The 19,961-nt window shown below is 42.9% G+C and overlaps 1 protein-coding gene across 1 annotated transcript in view; it reads right to left on the bottom strand.

Moving 5' to 3' along the window:
• Nucleotides 1–18,746, bottom strand: part of gabbr2 (gamma-aminobutyric acid (GABA) B receptor, 2) — a 358,754-nt gene extending 340,008 nt beyond the window's left edge. The window contains exon 1 of the mRNA XM_014142790.3: nt 17,504–18,746. Coding sequence (XP_013998265.1) covers nt 17,504–17,815 — 312 coding nt within the window. The 5' untranslated portion in view covers nt 17,816–18,746. The remainder of the gene's footprint in view (nt 1–17,503) is intronic.
• Between the last annotated feature and the right edge of the window lie 1,215 nt (nt 18,747–19,961).

Below are 19,961 nucleotides of genomic sequence, written 5' to 3' on the forward strand. Positions count from 1 at the left end.
GAAATGATGCTGACACCAAGTGTTGGTTTTCATTTACTCAAATATAATTTTGTAAAGTTTTGGCTGATCCAAAAGAGAGAGAGACCAGGCAGGACAACCCTGTTAAGGCGTCAGCATGCTTCAGTTCGGCTGGCGGCTAGTTGAAGTCGGCTAGGTGAACCGAACAAGTGTGCTTGCATACTCCCTTAAAAGACCTTAGCTTGAAAAACAAGAAAATAATTGTATGATTTGACCATTTTGAGATGCCGTGGCCAGTATAAACTTCCTCAAAGTCTGAATTAATCTAAGAGAACTAAAAAAATATGGTCATTCTTTTTAAAGTTTTAGCCACGGAGATCTTAGTGGCGCAATTTTAAATCTAACAAAAATGTTTGGTGCAATATTTATCAATGAAAAAATGTGCATTAAAACAAGTAATCTGTTGTTGAATGAAAACAAAGACTTTATTGAAGAATCCCTACAGTTGACCAATCACAGAAGAAGGGGTGTAGACTTCGGCTCCCGAAGTTCGGCTTGCCTCAAGAAAAAATGTAGTGCGCCTGAACTTAAAAAAAAACAAAAACATACCAAAGTCGAAAACTAACAAAAATGTACCAAAATGTCATTAATATATGCAAAAACTCTTCGGAACTGTTTCGGATGGGAAGCATGCAGATGCCTTTACCCTCCTCTCTGGGGAGGCACGTGATACACACATTCTGCCACACACACGCACACATGCACGCATGCACACACACACACACACAGTTATCCATGCAGAAAGAGACCAAGACATACTACCAGTCCTCCACAGGCTACATACACAGATGCCCTCATTTTACCACACACACACACACACACACACACACACACACACACACACACACACTCCCTCACAAGGAGGAGGGGCGTCTCCGTCTTTTCTGTCCAGGAATTACACAGGCATTAATGTAATTAGAGTAGGACTGACAAGGGCAGACTTTCTGCTTATTACTCGGTGGTCGACCTGGGAAAAAGACGGCAGCGTTCACATGGCATTTGTCCAATCTCTAATGACAACACCCCATCCCTCCCCTCCCTCATAATCCTTTCATTTACATCCACTCAGGGGAGGGGTAGGGATGTATGGAGGGAGGAAGGGGGAGGGTTGATTGGTGTGGAGGGCCATTGGAGTTTGACGAAAAATAGGGTGAGACTGTGTTGGTCAAGAGAGAGGTGTGTGTGTGTGTGTGTGTGTGTGTGTGTGTGTGTGTGTGTGTGTGTGTGTGTGTGTGTGTGTGTAGCATGAAATCAACATGGTTCCAGGAGGAATTACTGCCAAGAGCCTCCATTCCCCTTGTATACATAGGAAATTAACCATTCAACATGAAATAATCATAAATCTTCCGTTGTCTGGACAACAGTGTTGATTGACATGTGTTTGATGCCGGTCAAGGTTCAAAGGTCAGACATCAGTCACAGTGGGTGCCTGGGCGGGACCAGAACACATATGAAACCATCATTAGAATTCCCTCCCATGACAGTGAAACATTCCAGATAATTCCCATCATGTGCAACTGCATGCAGGCGGGCACCCAGGTAGCCATAAGCATAGAAATACAGTCTCAGAGGTCGCTCCGGGGTGAAGTTTTCCTTAGATACTGTATAGAGCTAGGATCTGCTGCCCCTTCCCCAATCCTAACCTTAACCATTAGTGGGGAAATGCTAAACTGACCTAAGATCAGCATCTATGGGGCAACTTCACCCTAGATCTTCAGTGATCAGCCTGGAAGGAAGTTCAATACACAATATGAGGTAGTAGGTAGACTAAGTTGTGATCCTATGAGCACCAACCCTTATGCAAGCTACCTACTGTACGTACTATTGATGAAATCTGTTGTATCTTTTATCATTAGTGCCTACAACTGAGATAAAGAGATTTGTGTGGTCCCTCTACATTGAAACCAGCTTACCAGAGTAAACATTTAATGTGTTAATTGACTGTGTAAATGGGGCAGCGATCAATAGAAGCTTTTGATACACACAAGCAAAAGCCAGACCCAGGCCGACAACAGCGAGGCATCCATTTTACCCTCAGCATTTTGGAGAGTGGTGCATACAGAGTCCTCTCCCTCTCTCTCTCCCCCCTCTCTCTCTCTGAGCAAATGTTTGTTTAACGTTAATAACAGCCAGCTGCTCGGTCCGGCTCCGGCACCTTTCAGAATGACTGTGCATCTCATTTGTCGGCTAATCTAGGAGACAGACACACAATGGCTTAGTCCCAAATGGCAATAGATTCCCTACAAAGAGCACTAAACTCTTTAAAAAAAGGGTTCCAAAAGGACTCTGTATGCAACACTCTCCAAAATGCTGAGGGTAAAATGGATGCCTCGCTGTTGTCGGCCTGGGTCTGGATTTTTCTTGTGTGTATCAAAAGCTTCTATTAATCGCCTTTTGGTTCCAGATAGAACTATTTTGGGTTCCATGTAGAACCCTCTGAAGAAAGGGTTCTACATGGATCTCAAAAGGGTTCTACCTGGAACCAAACAGGTTCTACCTGGAACCAAAAATAGTTTTCCCAGGGGTTCTCCTACAGGGACAGCCAAAGAACCCTTTTAAGTTCTAGAAAGCACTTTTTTTTAAAGATTGTACTTTTGAAAAAAGCCCTATGTGCTCCCATTTGGGATGCAGAGAATGGCTTCAGAATGGCTTCAGAAGAGGCTCGCCAACAGATGCCACCAGCACCGCACCCATACCAAAAATACAATACAAACAAGTCTGTTCCAAACATTATACCACCATAAGTTTTTTGTGTCATTAAAATCCTACATTGTGTGTAATAAACACATTTATAGCATTTGGAGTGTTAGCTTGATACTCAGCGATGTCGTTCCGCTTTAAAGACGGGCTATTTCCTCTAAGCTGCAGGAGATATCAGCCTTTTAAATGTTCAGATAAGGATTATCAGATCACTATAATGTCACCACTGGAGAATTAACACTCAATACAAGATCTTCCTCTGTCCGGCTGTTCTGCATGATCTACACTATATTTCTGCATCCAAGGTGGCACCCTATTTCCCATTTAGTGCACTATGTAGGGTAGAGGGTAGTTGTCACACCCTGATCAGTTTCACCTGTCCTCATTATTGTCTCCACCCCCTCCAGGTGTCACTTGTTTTCCCCAGTGTATTTATCCCTGTGTTTCCTGTCTCTCTGTGCCAGTTTGTCTTGTATGTTCCAAGTCAACCAGCATTTTTCCTGTACGCCTGTCTTTGTTATTCTCTTTTTTTCTAGTCCTCCCGGTTTTGACCCTTGCCTGTTCTGGACTCTGTACACGCCTGCCTGACCATTCTGCCTGCCTTGACCACGAGCCCTTCTGCCACACTGTACCTCCTGGACTCTGATCTGGTTTTGACCTTTTGCCTGTCCACAACTATTCTCTTGCCTACTCCTTTTGGATTATTAAACATTGTAAGACTCCAACCATCTGCTTCCTGTGTCTGCATCTGGGTCTCGCCTTGTGTCACGATAGTGGTGTTTGTGAAATAGCCTATGTGACATTCACACAGAATATCAATGCATGGCCACAGGGACAATGTGGACAATAGGACGGAATGGTTTGTGACCTCTCTTCATACCATTGTGTTTGATTTCAGCAGGAAACACCAAGTGTGAATAGCTGATAGTCACTGATATCTTAGGGGGTTCTTCTGTGTCATGATCATCTCTGCATACAACACTGACATGAGTTTGAATGGCCGCCAATATGATCAACCAATCATATCCCAACTTCCTGATTTTCTTTTTCTCCATTCTTTAACAGCAGTGGTGTAGTGGAGCCTGGATAAGTGGGTATACTCTAATTTTGCCCAAAATTTCCCAAATGGCCTGACCAGCAAAGGAAAGGCGCACTGTGTGGAAAATTCTATGAGAGACAGTGACATACACTCTGAATGACCTAAAATGATGAATCCCATATCAGTCTTTCACAGTCAGTCCAACCCAAGCTGTACTGTGCAGTAGGCTAATAGTAGACCAACCCAAGCTGTACTGTGCAGTAGGCTAATAGTAGACCAACCCAAGTTGTACTGTGCAGTAGGCTAATAGTAGACCAACCCAAGCTGGGTGCAGTAGGCTAATAGTACACCAACCCAAGCTGTACTGTGCAGTAGGCTAATAGTAGACCAACCCAAGTTGTACTGTGCAGTAGGCTAATAGTAGACCAACCCAAGCTGTACTGTGCAGTAGGCTAATAGTAGACCAACCCAAGCTGTACTGTGCAGTAGGCTAATAGTAGACCAACCCAAGCTGTACTGTGCAGTAGGCTAATAGTAGACCAACCCAAGCTGTACTGTGCAGTAGGCTAATAGTAGACCAACCCAAGCTGTACTGTGCAGTAGGCTAATAGTAGACCAACCCAAGCTGTACTGTGCAGTAGGCTAATAGTAGACCAACCCAAGCTGTACTGTGCAGTAGGCTAATAGTAGACCAACCCAAGCTGGGTGCAGTAGGCTAATAGTAGACCAACCCAAGCTGTACTGTGCAGTAGGCTAATAGTAGACCAACCCAAGCTGTACTGTGCAGTAGGCTAATAGTAGACCAACCCAAGCTGTACTGTGCAGTAGGCTAATAGTAGACCAACCCAAGCTGTACTGTGCAGTAGGCTAATAGTAGACCAACCCAAGCTGTACTGTGCAGTAGGCTAATAGTAGACCAACCCAAGCTGTACTGTGGCTAATAGTAGACCAACCCAAGCTGTACTGTGGCTAATAGTAGACCAACCCAAGCTGTACTGTGCAGTAGGCTAATAGTAGACCAACCCAAGCTGTACTGTGCAGTAGGCTAATAGTAGACCAACCCAAGCTGTACTGTGCAGTAGGCTAATAGTAGACCAACCCAAGCTGTACTGTGCAGTAGGCTAATAGTAGACCAACCCAAGCTGTACTGTGCAGTAGGCTAATAGTAGACCAACCCAAGCTGTACTGTGCAGTAGGCTAATAGTAGACCAACCCAAGCTGTACTGTGCAGTAGGCTAATAGTAGACCAACCCAAGCTGTACTGTGCAGTAGGCTAATAGTAGACCAACCCAAGCTGTACTGTGCAGTAGGCTAATAGTAGACCAACCCAAGCTGTACTGTGCAGTAGGCTAATAGTAGACCAACCCAAGCTGTACTGTGCAGTAGGCTAATAGTAGACCAACCCAAGCTGTACTGTGCAGTAGACTAATAGTAGACCAACCCAAGCTGGGTGCAGTAGGCTAATAGTAGACCAACCCAAGCTGTACTGTGCAGTAGGCTAATAGTAGACCAACCCAAGCTGGGTGCAGTAGGCTAATAGTAGGCCTACTTTTGAAATAGATAAATGAGACTCAAATGAGTCAGAAATTCACAGGTTTTCGATCTCAAAGTCACACTTTTTTGTTAATAGGAAAACAACAAAATGTGATTTTCTAAGTCCACAACAATGCTTAATCCACACCAGGAGACCACTTTTGAGGTCTGGAAACAATCTAATTTTTTTTTTTATTATTGTGTAGTTACCCTTTAATTCAACTGTGCATCCACCTAGCACTGTTGTTTGGTTAGTGTTCTTCTGTAGTGCACAGGAGGTGGAGGCCGTTCACAAAACGGCCACTGGATTGACGCAATAGGCTACTTTGTAGCTAGTAAACATTTAATAGAGAAGGTTGTTGGGAAAGCCTTTCCATCTACCAGAAGATGGTTAGGTCTATCATTAGCATCGCTATATTGTTCCTGTTCCTTAATTGTTTGAAACCTGGACGTTTTACCTTATATCATGAGGCATGTCTTACCTTGCTTTAAAATAGTCTATAGGAAAAATTCCACCATAGAAACGTGGAGGCAATTATTTTATAAAGACTTCCTCATATGTGCTCTCCTGTTCTACTGGTTTTCAAATCAACTTTCTTTCATTGTCTAGCAGCCAAAGACATGATCCTAGTCATATTAACAACCCATGATAGTTGTTGCTGATCCTAGTCATATTAACGACCCATGATAGTTGTTGATGATCCTAGTCATATTAACAACCCATGATAGTTGTTGATGATCCTAGTCATATTAACAACCCATGATAGTTGTTGATGATCCTAATCATATTAACAACCCATGATAGTTGTTGATGATCCTAATCATATTAACAACCCATGATAGTTGTTGATGATCCTAGTCATACTAACAACCCATGATAGTTGTTGATGATCCTAGTCATATTAACAACCCATGATAGTTGTTGATGATCCTAGTCATATTAACAGCCCATGATAGTTGTTGATGATCCTAGTCATATTAACAACCCATGATAGTTGTTGATGATCCTAGTCATATTAACAACCCATGATAGTTGTTGATGATTCTAGTCATATTAACAACCCATGATAGTTGTTGATGATCCTAGTCATATTAACAACCCATGATAGTTGTTGATGATCCTAGTCATATTAACAACCCATGATAGTTGTTGATGATCCTAGTCATATTAACAACCCATGATAGTTGTTGATGATCCTAGTCATATTAACAACCCATGATAGTTGTTGATGATCCTAGTCATATTAACAACCCATGATAGTTGTTGATGATCCTAGTCATATTAACAACCCATGATAGCTGTTGATGATTCTAGTCATATTAACAACCCATGATAGTTGTTGATGATCCTAGTCATATTAACAACCCATGATAGTTGTTGATGATCCTAGTCATATTAGCAACCCATGATAGTTGTTGTGTCTTTAGATCTCCCCTCTTTCTAAATTTGTAACATGTATTTTCATCTCTGTCCATGAAACTGCTCTCATGTGTGGTGCGCATTTTAGAATGATGATTTGCCGCAAATTGTATTTTGGAACATTCACACATAGGCCTACCACTGTGTGCACATTGCTGCGCTTAAATGTGAAGAAATAATAGTTTATCACATTTCTGAGCTAAACATTCAGATCTGATCCATCAGCCTTATTAATGTATATGGCATATACCCTCCACTACACCCCTGTTTAACAGCCATTTGCCTGCTGCCCTTCTGGTTAAGCCCAAAACGCCTCCTGAGCAACAACAAAGCATTTTGACTTCAACAACAAATCCTGTACCCAAATGGCCCCCGTTTCCCATTATATTCCCTATATAGTGCACTACTTTTGCCCAGTGACTTGGTCACAAGTGGATGCACATTGGGATGCAAACAAAATGTTTGAAGTCAAATTCAGCCTGTCCACCTGTCCACACGATTAGCCCTTAAATGTATCTGCACAAAAGGCATCCCAGCCCGGGGCAAGGGACACTGATAACAGCAGGAAACAGTCTCTCTCTCTCGTTAGCTAACTGTTAACAATCCAATTGTCTCAATTACTCCCGCACAAAAACAACGACAACAAACAAATTCACAAAACAGATACAATGTGCCATATGGAGGAATTGCTAGGGTAATTCTATATGCTGTAGTCACACACACATCCCTTGTTGTAGAGTACTGGACCTCAAACATCCCTTGTTGTAGAGTACTGGACCTCACACATCCCTTGTTGTAGAGTACTGGACCTCACACATCCCTTGTTGTAGAGTACTGGACCTCACACATCCCTTGTTGTAGAGTACTGGACCTCACACATCCCTTGTTGTAGAGTACTGGACCGCACACATCCCTTGTTGTAGAGTACTGGACCTCACACATCCCTTGTTGTAGAGTACTGGACCTCACACATCCCTTGTTGTAGAGTACTGGACCTCACACATCCCTTGTTGTAGAGTACTGGACCGCACACATCCCTTGTTGTAGAGTACTGGACCTCACACATCCCTTGTTGTAGAGTACTGGACCTCACACATCCCTTGTTGTAGAGTACTGGACCGCACACATCCCTTGTTGTAGAGTACTGGACCTCACACATCCCTTGTTGTAGAGTACTGGACCTCACACATCCCTTGTTGTAGAGTACTGGACCTCACACATCCCTTGTTGTAGAGTACTGGACCTCACACATCCCTTGTTGTAGAGTACTGGACCTCACACATCCCTTGTTGTAGAGTACTGGACCGCACACATCCCTTGTTGTAGAGTACTGGACCTCACACATCCCTTGTTGTAGAGTACTGGACCTCACACATCCCTTGTTGTAGAGTACTGGACCTCACACATCGCTTGTTGTAGAGTACTGGACCTCATACATCCCTTGTTGTAGAGTACTGGACATCACACATCCCTTGTTGTAGAGTACTGGACCGCACACATCCCTTGTTGTAGAGTACTGGACCTCACACATCCCTTGTTGTAGAGTACTGGACCTCACACATCCCTTGTTGTAGAGTACTGGACCTCACACATCCCTTGTTGTAGTGTACTGGACCTTACACATCCCTTGTTGTAGTGTACTGGACCTTACACATCCCTTGTTGTAGTGTACTGGACCTCCTACATCCCTTGTTGTAGAGTACTGGACCTCACACATCCCTTGTTGTAGAGTACTGGACCTCACACATCCCTTGTTGTAGAGTACTGGACCTCACACATCACTTGTTTTAGAGTACTGGACCTCACACATTCCTTGTTGTAGTGTACTGGACCTCACACATCCCTTGTTGTAGAGTACTGCACTGTAGCAGGACTAGGGTTGGACAATTCCAGTAACCTTCCCAAAATTCCAATCAGGATTCTGGAAAACCTGGGAATTTTGGAAAAGTTACCAGAATTTTGCAACCCTAAGTCGTAAAGAATGCTGTATTGGATGAAGTGGCCTGGTGTAGGTCTACTAAACACTGTACTGCTGGTTAGCCAGGCAAGGCCCTGGGCAGCAGTAGGGAGGAAATATAGCAAAGAACTGGAGAAGGGGATGGCCAGGAGGATGACTGCTTTGTCTTTAGGGCACTAAGGAGGCCCCTGAGGGTCAGTATTGAGAGGAAAGGTCAGTTGTGTATGTACAAAGCTACCCTAGGATCCTTTGCTCCTAGGGAGGCTAGTGGCTGTATTCGAGGGACTTACTGAACAACAGCCCCAGTCTAACTTCCTTGCTGGAACACACACACACACACACACACACACACACACACACGTGTCCCTGAGGACAGACCCTGCCAGAGGGGGTGTCAGTGGCACCAGCTCCATATATAATAACTTCCTCTGCCTCCACTATTCATTAGGTAGGAACCATTGGAGCATTGGAGCCTGGGTACACACCAGACCTTGGTTCAAACACTAATATAATTTAGAACACTTCAAATACTGTGCTTGCTTGCCTGGTGCAATGGAGCTATGTACGTAAGAGAAGGGGGGGGGGGGCATTAATTGACATGGTGACTAGGTCTGGCTGGAGACTCCAGGCCATTGGCATGATGACACAGGCCGTGTCCAAAATGGGACCGTATTTCCTTTATAGTGCACTACTTTTGACCAGAGCCTATGGGCCCTGGTTAAAAGTAGTGCACTATATAGGAATTAGGATACCATTTGGGACATAACCTCAGTAAAAGGGCAGTAATTACGAGCTGCACTTTCATAAACACAAACACACTACTGACAAACATGTGAACTGCTCATCGTTTGGAAAACTACCAGGGGGAAACAGCAGTGTATTAGCCAATGCAATGTCTATTATGACGTTTTGTGTGTAACCTGTTAATTGACCATTGGTTGATGTGGATTGTTTTCCCAACACAAAGACTGGTAATAGAATACTAATACACTACTAATAAATAATTATCAAGTACTGCACCATTCGATATAATAGTGGGAATTCCTCATTTCGGAAATACAATAGAAAGCTGCTGGTTTTAACATTAGTCAATGTAATTGCCATCACTAGTTATCATACAGTCCAATAATTAAAGGATGGTCATTTTCTCCTCTTCAATAGGTTACAGTCTCTTATTATTGGTTAAGATCTCCTCCAGGGTCTGCATTCATAAAGTGTTTCAGGGTAGGAGCGCTGATCCAGAGTCAGAGTAGCTTTTTAGATCCTAATGAACATGATTACATGGCCAGGGAAGACCTGATCCTAGATCACTCCTACTCTGAAACCATGGAAAATTAGTCAGACTAAGAATTCTTAGGCTGATTTCAGCAAAATGTGAAAGTGTGACTGTTGGGGAAAATGGGACAGAGACATTTCCTTAGATTGCTAAATACCTCAGAGAGGTTTGAGGGGCCAGTCCTATACACTGAGAAAAATCTTAAGCTTTTACTATCTATTTTATTTATTTTATTCCATTATATACATTTATTAAAATGTATTTAATACATTAGTCTCTCATGTCCACTGTTGTTTTATTGTTGTTTTACTATTTGTCTCCTAATTTAGAAAACGTGTTGGTTTTGTCTCACCTTTTCTTATTTTACTTTGAAATGCATCATCTGTAAGAAATGTGTAATATAAATAAAGTTTGATTTGATTTGACTTGAAACCCAATAGGCCTATCCTTGAAATTGAAAAAATAACTTATCGTGACAAAATGCCTCATATTCTCATGGGAAAAGAGACCCCCAAGCATATATGTGTCGAAACTATCAAGGCCACATACTGTAGCACCATGGGGGCTCCTGCAAAGTGTGTACAAATGTGACATACTGCAGCATTTGTTCCTCTCAGAAGCACAGGGCCAGTCTATATATGTACTGTGCATTATTTGAAACATAGGCCATGCGTTATGGTTTAATGGCCTCATGAGGCCAATGGTATCACGTGACTGCAATGTCCTCTTACTAAAATAATCACATGAATATCGGATTTACACGAGCAGGATCAAGTCTAGCTAAGTGTCTTTGCGGTAAAATGTATCCAGTCTTTAAAAAACTGCATCTCTTTAATTTTCTCTATTCTAGAAATACTAGAGGCACAATAGCACAGATAAAATGTACTTCTAGTACAATGATACACTAGTTTGATTATTTCCGTGGCTTTTTATCCCAGACTGTGAGGCCTTACAATTCGGAACATATAGGATTACTTATACTTACATCAAGCTTTTCAAGAGCAACTACACACAACAGCTGGCTTGTTGCGCAGGATTTCAAGATGAAATTTCTCATTATTCTGCAACGTTTCGTCCTTCCTTGAATCCATCTTCATGAATTACAACACAAGGGGTTGAACCCCTGTGAGAGGCAGAGGGGTGAGATGTATAAATCACAGGTTCCGTCCCAAACAGGACGCTATTCCCTACATAGTGCACTACCTATGACCAGAAACCTGGGCTAAGTAGTGACACTATGTAGGGAATAGGGTGCCATTTGGGATGAATTCCACATCTCCCCTGGTTTCTCCTGAGGGGGGCTAATGAAGGGATTTAGATTCCGTGCGTCTCCCCTATCTGTGACATCTCCCTCCTGTTTCATCATCTCCTGACATTAGCCTCTAACCCTGAGTTATACAACCCCCCGGCAAGTCTCCACATATTCACCCCCATTTCCAATCCAGAAGGTATATATTTCACATCAATACTGATCATTCACACTGCAGGAGAAAACAATGTTGTGTGGGTTCCCTAAGAGGCTTCCTAAGAGGCATCCTGGCTAACGTGTATTTACAATGGCATCTACAGTGCTGTTTTTTCTATGTAGGCCTCCTGTGTATTCCCTCATTGGAAAAGCAACAGAAAAGCCTAATAGACACGCAATGTTCCTTTTTCCAGTGGTATGTTCCACTCAGTAGCTTTACATTTGTATCTATGCATGTACATAGACTGTGAGTCATGCTTATGTCAGTCATGCTTACTTCACGATGAATACATCTAGATTTACGTATGTACATGGATACTCAGTTATCCATGGTGACAACAGCAAACACTCCATCGGCAGATAAGCAGCTCTACCTGCCTCTGTCCCTATAGTGAGTTTCCCTGCTCTGCATTTTACCCAAGGGTCTAATTATAGTCCCTGTGACAATGAACAAGCAGCATAACCATGGTGTCTAACTCTACCTCTGTCTGGACAACAGTATATCTCTGTTCCAAATGGCACCCTGTTCTCTATATAGTGCACTAGTTCTGACCAGAGCCCCATATGGGCCCTAGTCAAAAGTAGTGTACTAAAGAGGGTATAGAGTGCCATCTGGGAGCCAGATTCTGTGTTCCTGCTAGAAGATGGCTGCTCAGCACACAGAGGTGCTGTCGACTGCAGAGTAGATCAGACCCGAAAACCCCCAATCCACTGACGACATTCTCCTTCTCCCAGTTAACACTTTCAACCACAGGCCAGACTTGCATTAGCTCAACGCATTAGCAGAAAACAGAGACCTGCATCTGTTAGCTATACTGAAATGGCCTCATAGGTGTTAGAGAAGTCCACACTTCTCCTCCATCCCCATCCAATGGCCATCTGATCCCCACTGCTTGCTGTGCAGTGCCCCAGCTCAAGCCCTGACCCCAACCACAGCCCCACATGGGGGAGCAGCTCTGCCTGTTATGGGGATCCCTAAGAGGGGATAAAGAGACTCTGCTTCGGTACTGATTACTTACATCTGCCAGGCTAAATCCCACCACACGGTACTACTGTGTGCATTGTTTTTATATTCTACCTGTTTGTTTGTTTGTTTGTTTGTTTGTTTGTGAGTGAAAATGTCTACTGTTTGCTGATGATCTGGTGCTTCTGTCGATCAACCAAGGAGGGCCTACAGCAGCACCTAGATCTTCTGCACAGATTCTGTCAGACCTGGGCCCTGACAGTAAATCTCAGTAAGACCAAAATAATGATGTTCCAAAAAAGGTCCAGTCGCCAGGACCACAAATACAAATTCCATCTAGACACCATTGCCCTAGAGCACACAAAAAACTATACATACCTTGGCCTAAACATCAGCGCCACAGGTAACTTCCACAAAGCTGTAAACGATCTGAGAGACAAGGCAAGAAGGGAATTCTATGCCATCAAAAGGAACATAAAATTCAACATACCAATTAGGATCTGGCTAAAAATACTAGAATCAATTATAGAACCCATTGCCCTTTACGGTTGTGAGGTCTGGGGTCCGCTCACCAACTAAGAATTCACAAAATGGGACAAACACCAAATTGAGACTCTGCATGCAGAATTCTGCAAAAATATCCTCCGTGTACAACGTAGAACACCAAATAATGCATAAAGAGCAGAATTAGGCTGATACCCGCTAATTATCAAAATCCAGAAAAGAGCTGTTCAATACTACAACCACCTAAAAGGAAGCAATTCCCAAACCTTCCATAACAAAGCCATCACCTACAGAGAGATGAACCTGGAGAAGAGTCCACTAAGCAAGCTGGTCCTGGGACTCTGTTCACAAACACAAACACACCCCACAGAGCCCCAGGACAGCAACACAATTAGACCCAACCAAATCATGAGAAAACAAAAAGATAAGTACTTGACACATTGGAAAGAATTAACAAAAAAACAGAGCAAACTAGAATGCTATTTGGCCCTAAACAGAGAGTACACAGTGGTAGAATACCTGACCACTGTGACTGACCCAAACATAAGGAAGCTTTGACTATGTACAGACTCAGTGAGCATAGCCTTGCTATTGAGAAAAGCCACCGTAGGCAGACCTGGCTCTCAAGAGAAGACAGGCTATGTGCAAACTGCCCACAAAATGAGGTGGAAACTGAGCTGCACTTACTTCCTAACCTCCTGCCCAATGTATGACCATATTAGAGACACATATTTCCCTCAGATTACACAGATCCACAAAGAATTCGAAAACAAACCCGATTTTGATAAACTCCCTTATCTACTGGGTGAAATACCACAGTGTGACATCACAGCAGCAAGATTTGTGACCTGTTGCCACAAGAAAACGTCAACCAGTGAAGAACAAACACCATTGTAAATACAACCCATATTTATGTTTATTTATTTTCCCTTTCATACCTTAACCATTTGTACATCGTTACAACACTGTATATATACATAATATGACATTTGTAATGTCTTTATTCTTTTGTAACTTCTGTGAGTGTAATGTTAACTGTTCATTTTTATTGTTTATTTTACTTTTGTATATTATCTACCTCACTTGCTTTGGCAATGTTAACATGTTTCCCATGCCAATAAAGCCCCTTGAATTGAAATGAAATTGAGAGAGGGAGAGAGAGAGAGAGAGGGAGAGCGAGAGGGAGAGAGTTTATGGATGCACATGCATGCAAGTGTCATTGTGTAAGAGAGAGAAAGAGCGAGAGAAAATATGACATAATTACGAACCCCGTAATATATGGTATTCCATAACACACCCTTCCTCACACCCTTCCCTTCGACACTCAACAAAGTGGTGAGTCTAACCAAACCAGAATCATGCCTGAAGTAGCGTCTCAAAGCTGTCAAGGCCAGCAGAGTCATGTTCTTGGAAGAAACACATTCAAACACTATGTCCTCTGTCCTAACAGGTGTCCATCCACGATGAATAGAATTGACAGTAATAACATCAAAAACACAGCTCAGATATTATTTAAAGGACATGAGAGATCACTGTTCATTCAGTCTCATGTTGATGCTCAATTGTTTTTCTATTTTCAATTTTTTCATTCAAAAATATATATAATTACTATGTAGACCATGGATGTAATCTCTTTCCCCCTGTTGAGTATAATGCGGTGGCAGGATTTATGGAAAAGGCTTCCAACTGCTTGTAAATGGCTGTCCTTGGCAGGAACCTTCATGCCGAGAGCTCTTAAGAACACCAATAAACATGTTTCCTTTGGGTTTTATTGGAGATTTTTACAGTTTTTCCCTCGAAGGAAATACAGTTAGCCATTAGCCAGTTAATCCCTCCTCCATGACACTAATGCTTACTTAGACATATTTCCTGAGCAATATATGAAAAGGTATATTATATATTCTTGACTAGAATATTCGGAACACAAAACCTTTATCATTGGAACTCAATGGGCACTTTGCCCATTATAGGAGTACACTTGATCATCCATCCATCCATCCATCGAGCGGATGTCCAGCTGACCCACTGGCCTCTAGTTTACAGCTCATCTTTCACCCAGGGGAAATATGTCAGTTGTATATTTAATCCCATGGTCAAAGTGGATTCCAGGAGTTGCATGCTATATGCCATTCCTGACCACTTATCACGGTCTTGCTACAGTCAAACAGATTATACTGTTGTTTCAACTTGTTTCACAGCAGCACGGAAACACCTGTGCCTTTTCACATATGAATTCCCCCCTAGACTAAAGAAATATCTCAAACATGGTCAGTGGTCACAGGAAGAACTACACTTGTTGAACCACTGCAATGAGTTGAGCATTTTAAAACCTCGGGACTGTTTGAAACATTGGGAATTAATGGTAAAAGCTCAATGCAAATGGATGAATTATAGAACTATCCAGAACAAGCACCAGACGTGAGAAACCATGCAATGATCTCACACCAGTTCTTCCTCTGTCATGGCCTCACCATGTTTAGGATGCATCCTATGGGCCCTGGTCAAAAGTAGTGCACTACACTAGGGAATAGGGTGTCATTTGGGACTAACAATATGTTTTGTGTTCTGTGACAGCATTCTTCCACACACTTCAACCTGATTAGTGTTAATCATTGACATGGGTCTTATAAGTACCTTTATATGTAAAGAAATATTGCAATACATGCCCAAATGCTGGCTGCAGTAGAATACAGACTCAGTTAATGAAGCTTCTTCAACACCTACATTAACATCTGGGTAATTCTAACAACATCATTCACAACGCAATCAGTCACATCGATCGTTTCGCAAACGTGTTTCCTCGATTAAGATAGCTGAGATCATTAATCACGTCAATTAAATTAGCTAGAGTGTGCGCTGCAGTTTCGGGCACCTTAACATTCAACCTGCTTCCACGTTGGCATGGTAACGTAATGTTTATATAATAGCCTGGATATCACCTCTCTCACCTCCTCAATTGCTGCTATGCCATGGCCATGCACCACGATGGGGCACATAATCACTGAAGCCAATTGGCCAGCGGTAATGTCAGCACACTCAAATGGTTGATGGTTGTTAAGAAAACGATCTATTCTATTCTAACCATTCGATGTGAGTTCCATGCAATACAGGTGGAAGCCTCCTTACAATGTAATAATATTCGCTCCTATGGCCTATTTATTGCCTACCTCCTCATGCCTTTTGCACACACTGTATATAGACTTTATTTTCTACTGTGTCATTGACTTGCTTGTGTTATTGGCTTGTTTATTGTTTACTCCATGTGTAACTCTGTTGTTTGTGTCGCACTGCTTTGCTTTATCTTGGCCAGGTCGCAGTTGTAAATGAGAACTTGTTCTCAACTAGCCTACCTGGTTAAATAAAGGTGAAATAAAACAATTTAAATAAAAAATATACGCTACTGAGACTGACCAATGACTAATCATCAAAGGGGTGGTCATAACTGCAGAATTAAAAACCTTCACACTACTCATATTGATTTGTAAACCGATCTTAAAGGGATAGTTCACTGAAATTACAAAAAACATATTGGGTCCTTACCCTGTAAGCAGTCTACGATGAACAAGGTATGACAGCAATCCATGCGTTTGGTTTAGCTTCCCAGGCACTGCTTCCACGTGCTAACGTTTTAGCATTTGTGGCACAAACGTTATTCAAGTAATGGGACCGGTATTTGCATTTGTCGCGCTTCACAGTCAATTTGAAATACTTTCGGATGATTTGGACATGTTGCGCGAAAACATCTAATATCCGTTCCATGACTTGAATGGGATTTGTTCCCCAGATGCTTAAACGTTAGCGTGTGGAAACAGTGGAAGGGACGCAATGCACATAGTTCCCATTCTTGACCACACAGATCCTGATATCGTTAAATGTGTATGCCAACAAGAAATCGCACATCAAATTACTGCCATCTTCAGGTTCAAGTAAAACGAACCTTTCCTCTGTTACGAAATACAATGGGATTCGTGACTGAAATACGATGGGGACTGAGTAATGCATTGCTTTGCATAATGCCATAGCTATTTTTGTGTATCTTGTTCAGTTATTCAAATGAAACCATCAGCTATAAATCTATATTTAAAGGTTCCTGTGCCTAATTGTGACAACAATTACGTTCTGACTGCATCACAGCCATAATGACCTGTCTTCAGCGCAGGAAAAACTTACGGCAGTGTGAAGGCGTCAAATAGGGAGGATTAATTGTAATTTGATCACGAGTTTGCTGCACGTGCGCGGCACCTATTCCAACCCACCGCAAATGAATCTTAAATGGCCATTGTTTATGAAGTTATGACAAAAATCAATTATCAAAATTGAATGACAACAAAAATGAATAACAACATCCGATACTGTATGTTTCTGTGTTAATCCAACAGCGGAAAATCTCCAGGAATTACGAAAATTAAAACAAATTTTCCAACACTGCGCACATGATTACAGAATTACGCTTTCCACATGGGCACGCGCTGTATGAGCGCTACCTCCAGGGCAGTGTAGGCTACACACCCCCTCCCTGACACACACGAACAACGAAAGCGTCCTGAAACGTTTATGCCCCAGAGCAAACGCACATGTATGATATAGGATACGAAGGCCATGGTGCAGAGTGGGTGAATGAGTTTACCTCGGTGTCGTAGATTTTGGTGATGAGTGAAAACTTGTAATTCCGTGACTCTTTTATATGTTGTATGGCCAGTTGGACTGCGGGCTCGATGCCCTGACTAATGCTGCTCATCAGCGCCGACTCGTTCATCGGCATGAGCACCATGATGGGCAACTTTTCATTATCCCCCGAGAACCAGCTGTTGTCCTGACCGTGCCTCGTATAGTCATTGCAGACCTTGGCTAGCGCAGGCTGAAACACCAAGACGGACAGGAGCAGGCATACCGACAGAGGCGTCATCTCCCATCCGCAGTGCCGTCGGGACGGGGCCATGCTACTGTGCAGGACGACCAAAGCAGATCCCACCGAGCTCTCACTGCTCAGCCATCGCACATTTGGGGTCGTCCGAGGTGGTCAAACAATCCACCCGAGAGGGAAATATAGTAGCCTATTAAAATGGTCCAAACGGTAAAACCGCAACCTTAGCCTTGGTAGAGGGTTCAACCGCAGTGAGACACCTCGACTTGATTGAAGTCTATTACAGTGAATTTAAAACAGATATATTCTCGTTGACAGGTATTCTGTAAAATTAATCCAAGGGTCCAGTTTTAGTGGTGTACCATATATGGAAGAAACCGAGACGGTTCTGATGCAGAAGGTGTTATTGGCGCCGACGGTAGTCTCTCTCCTCCTGGTCTCAGTGATCCACAACAACTCCCTCCGCGTTAAAAAAATCTCTCTAACTCAATCCCTCTCCTTACCTTGGGGAACTACGGTGACCATGGCACAAGTACATCACAATTCAGTCTGTGGGATGCTCAATAAGACAACTTCAAGATGACAGAGGACGACCAGTCAGCCACTCTCGGTGACAATTGTTATGGATACAAATTTACCTCCCGAGTATTTCCCCCAGCCAAGAGACAGCATAGTAGCCTAATAGAGCATTCGTGCCAACGCACTACAATATGTAGTCTATTCACGGCGAAGAGAATATGGTAATTCTGGTTAAAATTGCCTAAATAGATAATCTTAAAAGCAGTCTTGATTGCAGCGTGTCCAGAGTGGGCGAGAGCAGATGGCGTCGGCGTCCTGACAGCCCACGCGACTTGTATCGGTGTGTGTGCGCTCGCTGCGGACGATGCTGCGGCTGCCTGAGAGTCTGTTTAAAGGCTTCACTTATTTAATGCTGTTGCTGCTCAGAGCGCGAGCGAATGGGAGCAGCAAAATATATGTGGAAAAGGGGAGAGAGAGCGAGAAAGGGGAGGGAGGGGAACGCAGAGGGATGGATGGTGCAAGCTCTTGTCGCCTAACAGGAAAAGGTGATTTATTGGGCTTTTGTGTTTAGCAGACAGAAAGGATTTCAAACATGCAAGAGGGGTTGCATGTAGCCTGCTGTGTCAAGCAATGGCTCTATGGGCAAGCCTACATCGTAAAACATTAATATGGTATGAAGGCTATATTAACATAGTATATAGCTTACATTTCAAAATGGTTGATATTTTATATGCTGAATCACATGATAAGCAATCTAAGGATTCCGTTACAGAAGCACCAGGTTCAAAAGCTCATAAATTATACAAATTATGGTAGCAGAAGAGAATGTTGAACGCCACAGAAACAAAGTGTCAGAAACACCAACGAATGCATGTTACCGTCCGCTTTGTTAAATAAACACTGCCACCTAGCATCTTCGAGCGGTTTCTTACCTCTTTCCCTCGTGACTAATTGTCCACTTTGACTTTGGTGGGCAATGTATTAAAATTGCATGCTCATTGAAATGAAAGAACAATAGAAACAATATAATTATGTGTAAATACTCAACATGTAATACAATCTGACAAATAGGGATTTTGGTGCGGTTTGACTCTAGTTTCTGAGGACTAAATGCGCAGGATGCAGCTCTCCAAAGTCCTGAACACAGAATTAGTCACGGCGCTCTCTGTGCCTCGAACACACTAACAGCATTATTGCATTTTGGTACACCAGAGTTACATTCATTTCCAACGAAACGCTGCGTTTGCCTTGCAGCATTGCGTTGCAGAGGCAGTTGCGGTGCAAATGTTGGATTTATCGAACATATGCGTCAATCTGTATGCGTAGACAGCTTGACAGAAATGGTAGTAGAAGGTGAATTTTGAACGTTTGTTGCACACATATCCAGATGATGCTGCGTACCAATTTGCGCAAAACACTGTCGGTGTGATCAAGGCGTAAAAAAGTCTGCTGTACAGTCATGGCTGCTTGTTACGTTCCCGTGCAAGCCTTTCACATTCAGTCTTGCCCATTACCTACCTCTACTTCGCCAAGGGCGCTCAATCCCTTTCCAACCACAAACTACCCACACATGACCGACTGCGCTTCGCCATTGGCGTCTGAAGTCGAACAGAAAAATATGCAATTATTGAAATGGTTTGCTGTACATTTTATGATTTTTCTTAAACAGCATCAACGAGCAAGGCGAATCCATACCAGGGGC

This window comes from Salmo salar, chromosome 14 (assembly GCF_965601325.2).
Source record: "Salmo salar chromosome 14, fSalSal1, whole genome shotgun sequence".
NCBI classification, from domain to species: domain Eukaryota; kingdom Metazoa; phylum Chordata; class Actinopteri; order Salmoniformes; family Salmonidae; genus Salmo; species Salmo salar.